The sequence below is a fragment of the Miniopterus natalensis genome, chromosome 3 (genome assembly GCF_054644295.1).
Source record: "Miniopterus natalensis isolate mMinNat1 chromosome 3, mMinNat1.hap1, whole genome shotgun sequence".
Classification (NCBI taxonomy): Eukaryota; Metazoa; Chordata; class Mammalia; order Chiroptera; family Miniopteridae; genus Miniopterus; species Miniopterus natalensis.
In genome coordinates this window covers 80,858,286-80,875,566 of record NC_142083.1, presented here as the reverse complement: position 1 = coordinate 80,875,566, position 17,281 = coordinate 80,858,286, and the positions used below count along the sequence as shown (strand labels likewise).

The 17,281-nt window shown below is 52.6% G+C and overlaps 1 protein-coding gene across 1 annotated transcript; it reads right to left on the bottom strand.

The window, feature by feature from the left end:
- Positions 1–2,055: 2,055 nt before the first annotated feature.
- On the bottom strand, positions 2,056–12,619 carry ASL (argininosuccinate lyase). The gene is made up of 16 exons (XM_016196307.2): positions 12,546–12,619; positions 9,523–9,717; positions 9,052–9,135; positions 8,714–8,770; positions 8,473–8,570; positions 7,197–7,274; positions 7,036–7,113; positions 6,571–6,623; positions 6,165–6,227; positions 5,870–5,984; positions 5,662–5,746; positions 5,489–5,548; positions 5,142–5,225; positions 4,246–4,326; positions 3,982–4,088; positions 2,056–3,881 (listed from the first exon to the last, which is right to left on the bottom strand). The coding sequence occupies exons 1-16, from the start codon at positions 12,555–12,557 to the stop codon at positions 3,737–3,739; spliced, it is 1,395 nt and encodes a 464-aa protein (XP_016051793.1). The 5' UTR covers positions 12,558–12,619; the 3' UTR covers positions 2,056–3,736.
- Between the last annotated feature and the right edge of the window lie 4,662 nt (positions 12,620–17,281).

Sequence of the window (17,281 nt, the reverse complement as noted above, 5' to 3'; positions counted from 1 at the left end):
ACATCTGCTTCTTGGGTCCAGAAATATCTTCCCAGGCTTGTCCTCTTCTCTGAGCCATCTTTCTAAGCTTGGCCCAGACGCCAGCTCTTCTGTGCCTTGTCAGAAGGAAACTCTACCTTCTCCAGCCTCCCGGGACAGCAGCTATTCCAGCATTTGTAGTCAGGGGCCTGAACCAGAGGCCTGGCTGTCCGGCCTTAGCCAAGTGATGAGTCTCTGGCAACGAACCCTCCTCCTTGCTCCCTAAACACAATAGTATGGGCCCTGACCCCCAAGTGAGAGCACACAGGCTATCACTGTGTAAAGGTGACCTGGGGCACTGGATTTCTACTGCTTGACGACAATAACAGCAGCCTACATGAGCTGGCATCTACTAAGGGATTCTTACTGCTCCAAAACACTATCAAATGGAGTTCCTCTTCCTCTGTTACACATGAGGAAATTGAGGCTCAGAGAGGTAGAGTGACGTACCCAAGATAACACACTCAAAACTACATTTACCACTGTTGATGGCACATCCACTCCTTTCCCCAAATTACCCTGCATTCGAAGGCCCTTCTGATGTCTAGGACAGGAAATAATAGAATCTGCTCCCCCTGGTGGTGGGATGCAGCAACACAAAATGTCCCTGCAAAGATGGGAGGGTCACTGCCATGAGCAAAGTCACAGGACACTCAGCTGACCAGAAGATGAGGTTAAGACTTCCTCTTACATGCCCCCCCCCATAGACAAATTTTATTGCATTTAAAAAATATCGCAGATAGGTTTTGAGAATCATCTGCCATCTTCTTGTTTTCGTAGCTAGACAACCCTTATTCATCAGCTCACTGAACGGTCCCTTTTTCAGAGACATAGATAACATCTAACATTTTCCTGATATCCTTGTGTGTCTTTTTAACTTTATTTTTACTGTTGACACTATTACAGATGTCCCCATTTTCATGACATCCTTGTGTTTAACTGTTGTGGCTTGCTGAATCAAAGCAGTTGAATTTGATACAAGTTCAATGCCAGTAACTTTCAGGGCTTGAGATATGGAACAAGCAATGCCTGGCTTCATATGAACAGTACAGATAACAGTTTTCATACAAAAAGTGTCAGATTTCAACAAGAGCCCCACTCTCCTGAGCACAGATGTTGATGGGGAAGTGAGCCTGTAATGCCAGCCCAGCGGAACACCCTTGACCACACGCCGCATTTAACCACAGACTGTGTGAACTATAGCCAGTGTCTTTCTCCTCCGCTGAATGTCAACTCGGAGTCTCTTCCTTTTATTAACTGGGAGGCTGAGTTCTACACTGATGAAGCCCCCTGCAGAATTCCTCTGGGGCCCCTCACACTAATTGTGCATCCCTTCAGAGTGTTCACATTTTCTGGGATGTTGACAGTCTGGTTGCTGAAAATGGGCTTCATTCTCAAAGTAGATGCATCAGAAGAGAGAGAGCCCTAATGTTTACTTCTTAAGATACAATTCGTCGTTTAAGGTGTACAATTCAACATTACCGACCATTTTAGAACATTTTCATCACCTCCTATCAAGAAACTGTACCCTTTGGCTACCTATCCTTCTATCCCTCACACCCAGCCCTAAGCGAGCACTGATCTACTCTCTGTCTCCATAGATTTGGCTATTATGGATGTTTTGCATAAATAAAGTGATATGTGGCCAGTTACCTCTTAAATGTTTTGAAATTGAGTGTTTACATTGCAGTTCTGCTTTGTGCCTCAGCTAATTGGAATCCGTGTTTTCAGCTCTGACTTTCTCTGCTGAGATTAGCAAGTCCAGGGTAAATTTTACCTTCCCTCCCCAAAGAGAAACCCAGAGGCTCAATTTCTCCAAAGGGAACAAAATGAAAAGGAGGGAAAAGAACCACAGAGGGAATTAGGGCATTGGGAACTTTTGTTGGAGGTCTTACCATCCAGGCCCCTGATCTCCAGCCCTGCCTGCACTGGTGTCTGAGCTCACCTTTGAGGTGCAAAAGTCTGGGAGATGGATGGATCAGGGCTGCCTCTCCTGCCCCATTTCCAGACTGCAGGACTGCCCCGCCAGTAGGAAAGATGCCTGAGGACACCCCAGAGGTCATTCAAAAGGGCAAGAGTGAAGAAAAGAGACGAATGTCCCATCTGCTAGAGGAGGGAGCAGTTATTGGAGCAAGGGCTAAAGATGAGGCATGGTCAATAGGCCAGGCCAGCTCTGGAGCCTGCCTAGGGAGTCACAGGCACTTCAGATAGGGGGTATTCTGCAAGGTCAGCCACAGAGCAGGTATCTGCTAAGGCGCCACATGGAAGCTCTGCTTTGGGTTTGACCCTAAGGAGGGAGCTTGTCAAATCGATCCACTCCTTTTGACTTCGCATTTAGAGGTGAACCAGACCCCTACTTTCACAATAGTCCCTTTCCCCAGCAAAAATGACAATGCTTTGTCTCAAATATTGGGGGGGGGGGATCATACAACTCTAGGACATGACCCACAAGTGAGCAGCTGTTGCAGTGTCAACGCGTGGAATGAATTAAGTAGATGCTCTAAGGAAGATGGCAGCTCCGGAAATTTCAAAACCCAAATTCTCCTTGGACAATTTCAAGTGAGTTCAGGTGGTGGGGAGGAATTTTCTGGCTAAGCTAGAGTAGAAAGAAAGCAGAAATGAAGGCCCAGTGCCAAATGGAAACCTGGCTTGTCGTAAGAGGGCCGGAGAGGAAACACACAAAAAGCTAAAATGGTAACACAAGTTTCTGAAGTTGGGTTTGGAACAAGAACAGTGACGAGCTGCCTGCAGCATTCTACTCCCATCGCGTCTGTCTGGGAGAATGACCTTCAGATTAGAAATGGAACAAATGTTGGTAAAGGAATCTGAAAGCCCAGTGTAGTGGGTTGAAGAGTGTCCCCCCCATTTCAGTTCACCCCTTATCAAATGTGTCATTGGCAAGTATATTCTCCCATTCAGTAGGCTGTCTTTTTGTTTAGTTGATGGTTTCTTTTGCTGTGAAAACCTTTTTAGTTTGATGTAGTCCCATTTATTTATTTTTTTCTTTTGTTTCCCTTGACCAAGGAGATATATCAGAAAAAATATTAGTAAGAGCAATGTCAGAGTTTGATGGTTTCAGGTCTTACATTTACATCTTTAATCCATTTTGAGATTATTCCTGTATATGCTGTAAGAAGGTGGTTTAGTGTTATTTTTTTTTTGCTTGTATCTGTCCAATTTTCCCAACACCATTTATTGACTAGACCGTCTTTGCCCCATTGGAGGTGTCTATTTAACCTGTGTATGAAGTTGACCTAGTCCAGGCATCACACACCAAATATCCCATTCCCCTCAGGAGGGCAATGACACTTGTAAATGTGCCCAATGATCCAGGGAAGGGTGGGTTAAAAAGGGGAGAGTGGAAATAGGGGAGCTTAGGGGACACGGGAAGAAAAGGATAGACAGAGACTGACTGACTGGGTTAGCCAAGCCCATCAGGTCCCACCAGAGCTCCAGGGAGGCCAGTTCTGCCAAGACACCTAAGGCAGGAGGTCACTGTGATGCTCCACAGTGGAAGGGAATGGGGTCTGAGCAGGGCAAAGGCTCTGATGAGATGCAATCCCCCCACCCGTGACTCGCGATCCTTGTCCAGTTTCTCCACTTCCTTGATGACCTCTCAACAGACCCCAGAAAGCCCACGGCCAAGGGAGTCAGGTCAAGCAGGAAACACAACAGCCTCCTCTTGGACCCACTTTATTTGGGAGCAGAGTTGGGGGACCTAGGCCTGCTGTGCCCGAAGCAGTGCTCGCACCTGGGCGATCTGCCAGTCAACACTGGAGCGAGCGGTGCCACCCAGGGCGGCATATTGCTCCACGCTGTGCCCGTAGTCCCACACGTGGCTCACATCACTCGAGAACAGTTGGCTGGGGAAAAGGAGATGGGTTAGGGCAGCCCAGCCACCCCAGCCTCAGGGGCCTGGGCTCGTCCCCTGGGAGGCCACAGAGGGAGGGGAGTGGGCCACACCTGATGGTCTGTAGCTCCTTCAATGACAGCTGGTTGAGGGCGACCCCCTTGGTCTCAGCCATGAACACTGCTTTCCCAGAGGCCTCATGGGCCTGGCGGAATGGCATCTGCAGGTGCCAAGCGGAGCAGAGCACTGACGCAGGGTTCCTGCACTCCCTGCTCTGCTATGGGTGCCCGTGCCCTCCCTAACCACCCCTATCCCTGGAGGGGAGAAGGGGGCATCCCAGTCCCCTCACCCCTCCACTCCAGCCACCCCACACTTACCCCTTTGCGGACCAGGTAATAGGCGAGGTCAGTGGCCAGCATGTCAGGACTAAGAGCCCGCACCATGTTCTCACGGTGAATCTGGGGACGTAGATGGGGAGTGCTGAGTCCTGGGGCCCCTGGGAACCCCAAGGCCTGACGCTGCCAGCTCCAGGCTTACCCCTCAATTAGGATGTCTCCTGCCTTGGGCAGATCCACTTTTACCCACTCTGTTCTGCTCTCTACTCGAGCCATCTTTTCATAATTATTGATAATTTTTAGGTGTGCTTCAGGGGTTGCCTTTACATTTTCAGGGTCTTTATATTTTGTGTGCATCAAAACCACCTGGCAGATTTACTACAAATACGAATTGCTGGGCCCTACCCCCGGGGCCTCCGACTCGGTGTGTCTGGAGTGAGGTGTAGGATTGCACGTCTATCAAGTTCCCAGGTGTTGCTGATGCTGCTGGTGCTAGAACCACTGCTTTAGAGACACATCCTGAACCATTTAGGAATGAAATGATATGAAGATGGGGATTTGGTTCAAAATAAGGGGGGAGGGGAGTAGGTGAAGACAGCTGCCAAAGCAAGAATGGCCACGAGGTGATTATTGCTGAAGCCGGGTGTTGGTACTTAGGGGTTCCTTACACATTTCCTCAACTGTTGTATACTGAAATTTCCGACCATAAAATGACTCAGAATGAAGTTTGGTCAGGCCAGGTGATGGGACTCCTTGAGTCTAACCCACTTCCATAAGTTTTGTCCCTTCACTGTTCCTCAAGGGCAGGAGCAAGCACATGCCCCCTTCCCCCTGCCCCAAGTCTTCTGGACCACCCACCCTTACCTCCTCTCAAAGCCACCCTCTAGGCATGCCCCTCCCAGAGTCTAGAGGCCCAGGGGAGAAGAGGCATGTCTTGCCTGCAACGTGGAGATGACGCCGGTGGCCACCTGGAGGACGGCACTCATGGTGTCTGACACTTCAAACACGGCTTCCTTGTCCTCCTGGAAGGCACACGGCAGGAGGTGAGGGCTCAGCAGCCCTGTCTCCCACTGAGGCATCCCCATTGCTTTCCACTAGGAACACTCAGCACCTCCCACACCCCACACCGAGAGAGGAGAGAGCTCTCAGGGTGGTGAAGGTCTGGGTGCACAGGACGGAAGCTGGCAATTCTGTGGGGCCCCTGCCTGGAAGTGCCAGGGCTCTGAGAACTGGAATGTGGTACATATGCACGTGGGTTCCTCCTTCCCCATCCACAGCCTCGCACCTGTAAGTCCTTGTTGTAGGTGCTCGGAAGTCCCTTGAGGGTCATCAGGAGCCCAGCGCACTGAGGGTAGAGTGAGGATCAGGAGACTGGACCTCAGTGCCCATCCTGGATGCTTCTCAGGACCCTTTCTTTGGGTCAGCCAGAGGCCTTGCCCCAGTCCCTGCCCTTCTCACCCGTCCAAACACTCGCCCCGCCTTGCTGCGGATCAGCTCCAGGCTGTCTGGGTTTTTCTTCTGGGGCATCAGGCTGCTTCCGGTGCTGGGGACAGAGATGCTGGGGCTGAAGGGGCTCCTCTGCCCCGTGGCTGGTCTGCTGATTGGGGTGGAGGAAGGAAGCCATGCTGGTGGGAGCAGAGCTGGGGCGAGGCGGAGTGAGCCCTACCTGTAGGCGTCTGAGAGTTGCACAAAGCTGAATTCCTTGGTGCCATAGAGGATGAGGTCCTCTGCCATCCTGCTGAGGTGGGTCATGCACAGCGAAGCCCAGAACAGGAACTCAGCTTGTGGGAGGGAAGGGAAAGCATGCTCTCTGGTCACCAGGCCTCTCTTGCTCTTCATCCCGCCTGGAGAAGCTCCCCGTGGACCATATTGAGGGTGGGAGGAGGCTGGAGAGGATCTAGGACTGGGGGACAAAGGTTGGGCCCAATGCAGGGGAAGAGCAGGCTGGCCCCAGGACTCACCCACAAAGTCTCGCTCACTGGTAGCATCCATGCTGTTGACGGTGATGGCCCCAAACTTCAGTTCTGGACAAGGGGGAAAGGGGAAGGCAACAGGGCTGGGCTGGAGGGCAAGGATGGGCTTCCTCTACTCTGAACCAGGTTGCCCAGCCACCCCCGCTCAGCCCCCTTTAAGGGAGTAGGGAGGGGCGGGGGGGGGGGGGGAAGGTCTTTTGCACAGGTCCCAGGAAGGAAGCGGAAACCCCGAGTATACCGGAGCCACGCACCCGCGCCACAGGCCTTGCCTTGCCTCTCTAACTTCAGTGTCTACAGGTAATAAACAAAGGTTTCACCCAGACCTCTGCCCTCTCTTTGTAAGACCCCGGTAAAAGCTGATGGTGATCTCCCTAGGGTGGGGAGCGGGGCTTACCTGTTCGGAGCAGCTCCCGGTCCACACCCAGAGGATTGCCTGCAATGGCCCCACTGCAGGGACAGGGGATTCTGAGTGACCAGGGCCCCTGACAAGCAGGCCCTGGCACATACACACCTGCACACCCAGAGCTGAGCCCTGGTTGCCAGGGCTATGGCCAGTCATCTTGGTGCCCGACACTTGTCCCCATGCAGGGAACTTGGCAGGCTGTGGATAAGTGGTTGGCTCTCTGGGGCTTCTCTGGAGAGCTCTGGCCTTGCCCTGACACACTTGCTAGCTCAGTTGTCCACATCTTAAGAGAGAACTGGGGGTCCATGCAGGATCCCATGTGGAAAGAACCCTGGTTGGGAAGGCCAGTCCCCTCTGTCCTTGATGGCTCCTCCTCTTGTGTCAATCCCCAAGGGCCATGCTAACTATGTGGCAGCAACTCCGCCCCCACCATTGGAGCATTGGGACCTCACTCACCTCCCTAGGGGCAGAACATTGATCCGCTTCTGCACCTCTAGCAGCCTCTCAGAGTCTCTGGTCAGTGCCACTGCATGGCTGTGGGGGCCAGGGGACAGGATAGTCAGGGAAGCCCGGGGCCCTCCCATCCATCACAGCCCCTCCATCCTGGTCTCACTCACCTCAGGATCCAATGGCTCCAGCGGATGGGTTGAGCCCTTTGCAGGTGTGTGTACCCTGGGAAGAGGATGTCACGTTCCCTGTGGGGGAAGGGTAGGGGCAAGGTGCCTGAGGGGCTCCGGAGGCTCTGGTGAGGCCTGCCTGTGACACCCAAACCCTGCAGGCCTGGGCCCTTCCAGGGAATAGCAAGACAGGCCTACCAAGGATCTGCCTGCAGGAGGGACTGAGAGATCTCCTGGGGACAAACAAGTTGTAAGGGAAGAGACCAGAAGTTTGATAGAGGCCAGAAGAAGGACTGAGCCAGGGCTGTGGGGCCAGGTTACAAGGCTTGGCCAAGGCCAAGCATGAATTACACCCTCAGCTAGCATCTCCGCAACTCCCAGCACATGTGAGCAGGGACCAGGGCAGGGAGGAGGCTCATGGCGGGTACCACCTGGCAGTGGGAACCATGTCTGTGAGCATGAGAGAAGCTCCCAAGGAGCCCAGAAGAGCTGGGGGCACTTCAGGGTAGGCGGGGCAGAGGCAGAAGTGCTGTGGGTGGTGGTTTGGTTTGTTTTTTTAGTAAACATCACTGAGGTATGACTCACATACAATTCACCATTTCAAGTGTACACTTGAGTGTACAACTGTCACCACATCAATTTTAGGACATTTCGCTACCCCGAAAGAGAAGCCCTGTGCTCATCAGCAGCCACTCCTTATTCCTGCCAGCCCCACAGGGTGACTGATGGTGCTTGTGCCCTGTTTGCTCCCAGGTGGTAAGGTCTGTGAAACAGACGTCACAGGGAGTTGGAGAAAAGGAGGGGTCAACCCTGTCCCTGACAACAAATAGGGACTTTTCAGTAGTCAGAGCACAGAAGCCAAAGCTTGGGATGGGGCTGGTGAGAGGCTGCCTTTGGCTCTGTCCTTTGCCTGTCATGCTGGGTGGAAATGGGGACAAGGGGGCAAGCAGGCTAAGGAGTGACTCTGTCTGCTCCAGGCACTGCCAGCCCCTTCCTCAGGCTTCAGGGCATCTGTCCTGCTCGTGAATTCTCAAAGGGTGAGCTTGCCCCGCCTGCTGTGCTAGGCTGGTATGGGGATAAGGGACACTGCAAGAAACACCCCACTCCTGGCTGCTCTGCCTCCCTCAGTCCAGACATTCTGTACCCCAGGGCCTGGCTCCCCTACCCTCTCCGCCCCTGCCACCTAGGTGTGGTATTCAAGCTGCCAGTCTCAGGGGAAAGGAGAACTGGCTGCCCTCGTGCCCCTCTGCCACCTGGGTGTCCCCATGGGACTCACGCCTCTGCCCGGTCCACCATGGTCCTGATGAGCTCCCGGAGGAGGGCAGAGAGTGTTGAGCAGTTCTGCCGCATCCACAGCCTGAGGTCTGTGACCACCTGTGGAGAGGAGGAGGTGGCACTCAGGGAGACAGATGTGTGGCTTCCCTGAAGAGCCAAGACAGCTGTGGAGCCCCAACTCTGCTGTCTGAGCTCCCCAACGTTGGGAAGTACAGGGTGGTGGGTGGAGGGGTTGGCAGCACCTGGTCGTTCCGACTTCGTCCTGTGTGTAGTTTCCCTGCGGTTTCACCAATGAGCTCCTAGGGGTGGAGGGAGGCATGGGTCAGGGTCTGCTGCACATGGCCCTGTGGGGTCCACCCAGGTGGGCACGCTTCCTCCCTATCCTGCAGTCCTCCATCCCTGCCCCAGGGGCCCCTAGCCCTGCCCAAGTCTCTGCCATCTGGGCCGAGGCCTCCTGTTCTGAGGCCACCAGACTCTGTCAATGAGGAAGGGAACAGAATGATGGTGCTTGTGCTCAAAGTGGCCTAGGGCAACGTAGAGAGCAGAGGCTGGCAGGGGGCGGGGCTGGGGGCGGTCTTACCTTTAGACGCCGCTCATTGGCTGTGTGGATGTCCTCATCATTGGGATTTAGTTTGAAGGTGCCCTGGGCCCACTCCTCAGCCACCTGTAGCAGATGGCAGCCACCCAGAGGTCAGACTGGCAGGCAACGGCAGCAAGAGGGCCAAGCCCTGTCCCCACTCCCACCCTGAGTACTGACTGTCCCTGTGTTGGAGCTGAGTCCTGGGAGTGCTCTGCAGGAGGGGCCTGTGCAGCACCCCCCTCAACGGAGCATCTCAGGACCAGTGCACCTCTGCCCATGAGCCCCAGGGCCCAGGGAGCACTAGAGGATGAAAGAGGTGAGCTCAGAACATGGGTAAAGGGCACCTCTCTAGGTGTATCATCACCACACGGGGTTGTGAGGGGCTTGGGATGACACTGCAACCTGTGCTCGGGGACTCGGTGGGAGCCCGGAGCTGCAGGAAGGGGCCCTCGCCCTCGGGGCATGCAATACCTTGTCCAGGCCACGGTGTATCTGGTCCATCTCGGCCTTGGTGAGGAGCCCTGCCTTCTCCAGGCCCCGGCTATAGGCCTTGCTGCCCTGCACATCCACTTCCCACAGTTGCCGGTCGTAGCTGATGGACGAGTTGAACTTCTCCATGATGGGGTCCACTGCGCCCACAAACCGGCCGCCCCACAGCTTCCCGCTCTGGTCAGGAGAACAGGAGCAATTAATATCCTTCCCCCCTCGAACAGCTACCAAGTGTGCTGGCAGTGGGAGCCAGCCAACAGGGTTATTCTTACTAGGCAGATAAGAAAACTGAGGCTAGAGAGTCAGGCATTTGCCCAAAGTCACTCAGCAGGTGAGTGTGGGAATGTGGTTGGACACTGAAGTTAGGGCTCTTTCCTACCATGTGACATTGCTCCAGGGAGATGGTGGTAGGGTACAAGGCATCCCTGAGACCACAGCAGAACTTCTGCGGCCTTTCCTGCCACTGCCGGATTTCTCCTGTGGAATCTGGAGTCTGATTCCAGCTCTGACGTACCAGTGACAAGGATAATAGTGGCTAATACACACTAAATTCTCAGTATACCAGGCACCGCTCTAAATGCTTGGCATGTATGTACGACAGCAACCCTGAGAAGTCGGTACCAACACTATCCTGGCACAGAGAGGGAAACTAAAGCACAGGTATATATCTTTTGCCCTCGCTGGGGTGGTAGAGCCAGGGCTGCAACCCAGTCTGAAGACAGCTCATGTTCTGAACCCACATTCTGCCAGGATCTCTGCTGGCTCTGCTATTCTGAACTTTTGCTGCAAGGACAGGCAAGGAGGCACCTGAAAGACACCATCAGGCTCGAGTTCCCTGCATCTCTTTCCCATAGCTTGGGGGGGCAGGAGCTAAGGTCCCATCTCTTTGGAAAGCACCTGTGACACACCTGTTATCACTGGCCTTCTAGGAGGTCACTAGCTGACCCTCTGCCCCCAGGAGCCAAGGGCAGAGAGATGGAATAGAGACATCTCTGTTTTGAAAGAGGGCATAGGCCAGGACCTGGGACAAATGGGGGAGGGGTGCAGAACATTTGTGAAGCAGTCTGAGCACCCAGAGTGCCAAGGATTAGGAGAGTGTGCCAGGGTGGAGGCGTGCATGGTAACTCACTGGCATCTTTTCTCTGGAGTGGGGTTTATACGGCCATGGAGGACATGTTCGCCTCTGTCCCTCTGCAAATGTCTCGGACCTCTGTTAGCCACCTGACCATGAGTGTTATATAACCTCTCAAAGCCTCAGGATTGCCCCTCTATTGATTTGATAATATTTGCTGAGTGCATACATAGCACATGCCTGGCACTCAATAAGGACTCAATAAATTCTAGGTAATTCTAAGGGAGTAGCCGAGGACTGCTGGGGCCAGGGTATGTGTTAGCTTGGTTCCTGTGTGCACCATGGGGCCTCCACCATGCTCTGGCCCCAGGCTGTGAGCAGACCTCTCAGTGGCCAGCAGCGTTGGCCATCAGAGGACTCTGCCCTGCAGGAGCGGCCTCCGCTCCCCCTTCAGCCTTTTGAACTGAGCCTGCCCCTTACCCTCTGCTGTCCCAGCAAGCCTTAATCTCCAGCAAAGCACCACATGGGGTCCGGGTCCTGACTACTGGGGCCAGAGGGCCAGGGCCAGCCAGTAAGGATGGGGAGCCAGCCTGCCCCTCAGCCAGAAGCCTGGCACCACCTCCCCCAGCAGGTCCCTGGACTCCCTGCCTGGGTTGTTAGTAATAACAACTACTTAACAAGTGGGGCTGCAGCCAAACTAATTAGTGCGAACCCACAGGACGGCCTGAGGCAAGCAGAAGTCACCTGGCACCCTGGTCTCCTAAAAGCAGCCTATTCTGTTTTGGGGCCAAGCTCCTGCCCCACTGGCAGGCTTAAAAGGACCCCAGGAAAAAAAAAAAGACCCTAGGAGGATGTCAGAATGAGGTGCCATAGCCTGGGCACTGAGGGGGAAGCCCAATGTGGTGGGAGAGGCCACTGCTCCAAGCCAGTGAACATGGGGGCCAGAATAATCCCATTAGGGCAAGGGGCAGGGCACTGGGTTGGGATGAGATGTTGTTACTGTGAGTATAATTTGCCACCACTTATTGAGCACCTACTGTTGCTTGGCCCTGTCTACACATTCTATATGTGCTGTTACACCCTCCTACGAAGTGGGCACTGTCACCCCTATTTTACAAATGAGAAAAGAGGTTCAGGGAGGTCAAGTGGCCGCTTCAGAAAGCATGTCTGTTTGGCTCCAAAGTCCAGGCCCTGCCCCCAGCCCTCCACTAGGACCTAGAAGCTGGCAGGGCAAGCATTCTTATCCTATTTATTCAGATGCACAAACAGGTCCAGGGAGAGGAAGTGATTTGCCAGCTAATGAGGGCCAGAAGCGACTGGGACCCAGGCCTCCTGCTTCCCAGGCCCAATGACATCACACAAACAGCCCCTTTTACATAAAGTGTTCGAAGCAATGACTTCATGATCTGGTACCTTACAGAGGGAGGCAGACAGCTATCATTACCCCCAACTGCCAGATAAATCAACTGAGGCCCAGAAAAGGAACCTGTGCCTTAGACTCCTGCCACTCAGTGGTCAGGAAAAGAACCCAGGAGTCCTCTGGCTCTCTGGAAGAGGCAAAGCTTCTGGGCACTGGGGCCACTGGGGCCACAGGGCAAGGTCCCCTACCTTCTGGCTCTTTCCACAGGCCAGAGTCATGTGGATTCTGCTACACAGGGACAACTGCCACGGCAGGGGGCGGGGTCAGGGCCGCCTTTCCGAGCAGAGTGCTTCGGTGGGTCTGAGACCCAGGCTGTGGGGAGGGGTGCAGGAGAGGCAAAGGTCTCTCTCAGCGCTGGCAGGGGCCCCTGCCGGAGCCCGCAAGGAGCACTGCTGGGAGGGCGGCCTGGCCGGGTCTGGCACCAGGAGATCCCGGGCGCAGGTCAAGGCCCCCAGGGCGCCCCTCCCCTCGCTTGGGGTCCTGCAGGACCGGCGTCCCCGAGGTCCCACTCACCTCCGATGCCATTTTGGGTGTTTCCTCGTCGTCCGGGAGCCTCGATCCTTCGGGTCTAGAAGACAAAACAGGACTGACGACCGCCTCGCCCCCGGGCGGGGTCCCCCGGGCGGAGCTGGCTTTGGGCTCCCGCGCGGCACTTGGCCGAGACCAGCACGTGGGTGGGGTGCCGCGAGCAGAGCCTGGGTCCCCGCGCCCTCCGCTCCCGCGCCGCCCCGCGTCCCGCCTCCGCGCGCTCACCTCCGCCTGCCCGCGCCGTCTGTTCCTCCGGGGCAGCCGGCGGGGCTTTTCTGGCGGAGACGGCGTCAGCGGCGGCCGGGGCCTGTCCCCGCCTCCTGGCGGCGGCGGCACCAATCCCAGGACCGCCTGTGGGCGGGGCCGTCTCCCGCCCGCCCGGGGTGCGGCGGCCCCCGGGTGTGGGTCGGGGACAGTGCCCGCGCCGCCGCGCTCCCGGCAGCAGGTACTCCTGGCACTGCGGACGTGGGCGAGGGGGTAGAGGCGGAGACGCTGGGGACGGGCCTAGTGGGCCCGCAAAGATACATAATGTGAAATGGCATGCCCGTCGTTTATTCATTCAACAAACCTCCCGTGTGATAGGTACAGAGTTAGACACTGAAGAGAAAGCCATGAGCATGCGAAACGATGCCTGCCTCAAGAAGCTTTAACAAAGCACGGGCAAAGGTGTGCAGGGGGCCGTGTGTGTGTGTGTGTGTGTGTGTGTGTGTGTGTGTGTGTGTGTCACAGGTCACAGAGGGCAGCGCAGAACAGAGGGGAGTCTATCTTGGATCCTCCGGGAAGATTTCCTTGACATGATTTCCATGACATGATTATTCAACAAAAAGAACAGGCTGGGTTCTAAGCACTGAGGATACAACCCGGGACTCCTGCCCTGGAAGGGCTTCTAGTGGAGATGTGCCCTGAGTTGGGTTATAGAAGATGAGAGGGAGTTAGCTTAGTGAAGACTGAAACATTCCCTGCAGAGGGAACAGCCTAGGCCAAGGCCTGGAGGCTAGAATGTGAATGGCCTGCTTGGAGAACAGGAAACCATCAGAGTGACTATAACAGAGGGTCAGGGGCTTGAGGATGGGGGTGGGGAGGAGAGGTGGGAAGTAAGGTGAGGCAAGATTGTGAAGGGCTTTGAATGTCAAGGTCTTGGTCCTGTTGGTCACAGAGACCAATGACTGGGATGCCTTGCGGGTTGAAGGTTTTTAGCCCTCCCTCAGGAGTGGACTTCCCGGAATGTATTGGGCTTTTTCAAGCCTTCATAAATGCTCTTCCCTATGCCTGGGATGCCCTTCCCTCACTGTCTGTCTTGCTACCTCTCATTTGTCCATCAGAATTCTAGCCAAGCATCATCAATGTTCAGGAGACACTCAGCTGATCCAGGTGGATGCTGAATCCAGGTGCTGCGGAGGGATCCTGAGCATAGGGGCATCTAGCAGTCTTTCCCTGAATTGGGAGCACTGTAGTTGTGGCTTCTGGGTCCTCCCCCCACCCAAATGTGAACTCCTTGGAAGCAAGACCTTATCCATTTTACCTCTGTGACCCCCCAGCAGGCCACTAGGTGGACAGGAAAGCCTTCGAGAAAGCCATGTGGTCCTGAAAGCAGAGAGCCTGTGGCAAGTCCCTAGGACCCACCTGCTAGTGTCTGAGGCCTGACACCCCTTCCTGGAAGGCCAAATGTGAAAGTCAGTGGTATTCTGCAAAATGAGGTCACATTCCTGAATATCCAGCAACATGCTGGAGCCAAACCCTTCGGCAAATGAAGTGAGGCTGGAAAGGGAATTGGGAAAAATGTTTGAGAGCAGGGCTATAACCACAATACCTAACGTGGGTAACTCACCAGGTTCCAGATTCTGCACTAAAGATTTCACATGATTAATCTCATTTAATCTTCACAACAGTCCTGCTTACAGATGAATAACCTTAAGCTGCAAGGGGCTAAGGGTTATAGGATGTGCCCATGGGCACCCAGTTAGAAGGGGATAGTCTGGCTTCCCACACTGTACCACAGGACAGAAGAGAGACTGTCATCCTAGGTTTGCTTGCTGCAAATAGCAAGCTGGGCCTGTGTGGAGGCCACTGCAGGGCTGGGAAAAGAACTCAGGAGAAGGCAGAAGACAAGAAGGCAGCGTAAAGGCTTGTGAAGAAAAAACTCAAACAATCAAAGGAGTCTTCAGCTAAGGTCCCAAAGGTAGATACTAAAGTGGACTGAACCCTTGATCTTGAAGAAGCATCCTTAGCATAAAAGACTCATGAAAACTGAGTAGACAAGTTCCCTCTGGAAAAACTGAGACCCCTGAGAGGCTAAGAGAGGCTCAGAGAAGTGTGCCTGCCAGTGGCTAGTCTGTTACCAGTGCAGGGAAGATGGGCAGGAGGGACAGGTCATCTCTAACCACCAGGAGGCCACCTTCTGCTATCTGTAGACCATAAAAAGATCAGAAAAGAGGCTCCAAAGAGGGACATTCTCAGGCCTGGAAGAGACAACACTCAGCTCATACAACAGTCTAGTTGTTCTTGTTCTAAGTGGGAGGTTTAGGTGGCCCCCAAGTTTGTTATGGGAACATGACTGGAAGGAAGACTGGGCTTTGGGCCACTGTGGGAAGCCATTGCAGGTGCTTCATTCCCAGGGACATCTTTTTTTTTTTTTTTTTAAATATATCTTTATTGATTTCAGAGAGAGGAAAGGAGAGGGAGAGAGAGAGAGATAGAAACATCAATGATGAGAGAGCCATTGATCGAGCCCACAACCCGGGCATGTGCCCTGACCAGGAATCGAACCCCGATCACCTGGATCCCAGGTCAACGCTCAACCGCTGAGCCACGCCTGGCCGGGCTCAGGGACATCTTTGATCGTCATCAGACCCAGCTCCTCTTCAGATGCCAGGCTGGGTGGCTGGGGCTTGGGGACTGGCATGAGTCTATTCCCAGGGAATCCTAGTGCTGTCTGAATCCTATAATGCAGCAGAAATGGTAGCAAGCCTTATTAAATGATAGATGCACCATTTCATTGCCAGGAGACACAGACTATAAGAAATGCTAAGGAAGTTCTTCAAGGTGAAGGGAAATTACATCAAGAGGAAGCTTGGGTCTATGGGAAGGAAAAAAGAGCACCAGACAAGGCAACTATCTAGAGAAGACTTTTTTCTCTTTTCTTAATTTCTTTAAATACAAAAAAACTATTTAAAAATAATAACAATATAGTTAGTTTTATAACAAGTGGAAGAGGTTACTAAAGGAATTACACTGTTGTAAGGTTCTTACATTATACATGAAGAGGTATAATATTAATTCAGGGCAAACTGGGGTAAATTAAGGATTCATATTGTAATTCTTAGAGCAACCACACACACAAAAAAAGTACACCTGAAAATCCAAAAAAGGAAATAAAATGGACTTTAAAAATATTCTCAATCTGGAAGAAGTCAGGAATAAATGCCACAAGTACAGATAGAAAAACAGCAAGATGAGCCCTGGCCAGGTAGCTCAGTTGGTTACAGTGTTGTCCCGATCAGCACCCCAAGGTTTCAAGTTTAATCTCTGGTCAGGGCACATACAACAATCAACCAATGAATGCGTAATTAAGTAGAACAACAAATCGATGTTTCTCTCTCTCCCTCCCTCTCTCTCTCTCTAAAAATCAATCAATAAGTAAAAATTTTAAATAGCAAGATAATAAACAACAGTTGACCCTTGAACAACGCAGAGGTTAGGGGAACTGAACGCAACACAGTTGAAAATCTGTGTATAATTTTGTTGTTGTTGTTAATCTTCACCAAAGGATTATTTTTTCCATTGATTTTTTAGAGAGAGTGGAATGGAGGGAGGAGGAGGGAAGGAGAAGAAGGGAGGGAGGGGGAGAGGGAGAGAGAGAGAGAGAGAGAGACATTGGTGCAACAGACACATCGATTGGCTTCCACCCACATTCACCCTGACTGGGGCCAGAGATCGAACCTGCAACCCAGGTGAGAGCCCTTGACTGGGAATCGAATCCCTTTGGTGTACGGGCCAATGCTCTAACCACTGAGCAATGCTCTCCAGGGCTGTGTATAACTTGACTCTCTAAAACTTTACTGTTGACCAGGAGTCTCACTGAGAACATAAACAGTCAGTTAACACATATTTGTATATTATATGTATTATATACCATAAGAATATTTAGAGAACATGCCACCCAACAACTGCAAATTAAATTATTGGTACCCTTTGCAAGCAGCAGATAATGATAGTAATTTTTGTATTTAAAAATGACCCATAAAAGTATATTACAGTATGAATATATACCAAGGAATATAACTCAGCAATAAAAAGAAATGAACTATTTATACATGCCACAACTTGACTGAATCTCTAGGAAATTTTATGTTTAGTGAAAAAAAAAAAGCCAATCCCAAAGGAATCAATTCGTATTGCTTCTACTAATACAACATTTTTTAAATGACAAAATTTTAGACACGGAGAACAGAATAGTGGTTGCCAGAGATTAGGGATGAGGGGAAGGCAGTTATTACAAACAAAACATGCATGTACAAGTCTTTCTATGGACATATGCTTTCATTTCCCTTGGGTAAACACCTGGGAGTAGAATGGCTGGATCATATAGTAAATGTCTGTTTAACATTTTAGGAAATTAACAAATAGTATTCCAAAGTGGTACAATTTTACTTTTTGCACCAGAAGTATATGAGTTCCAGTTCTGCACATCCTTGTCAACACTTAGAATGGTCAGTCTTTTT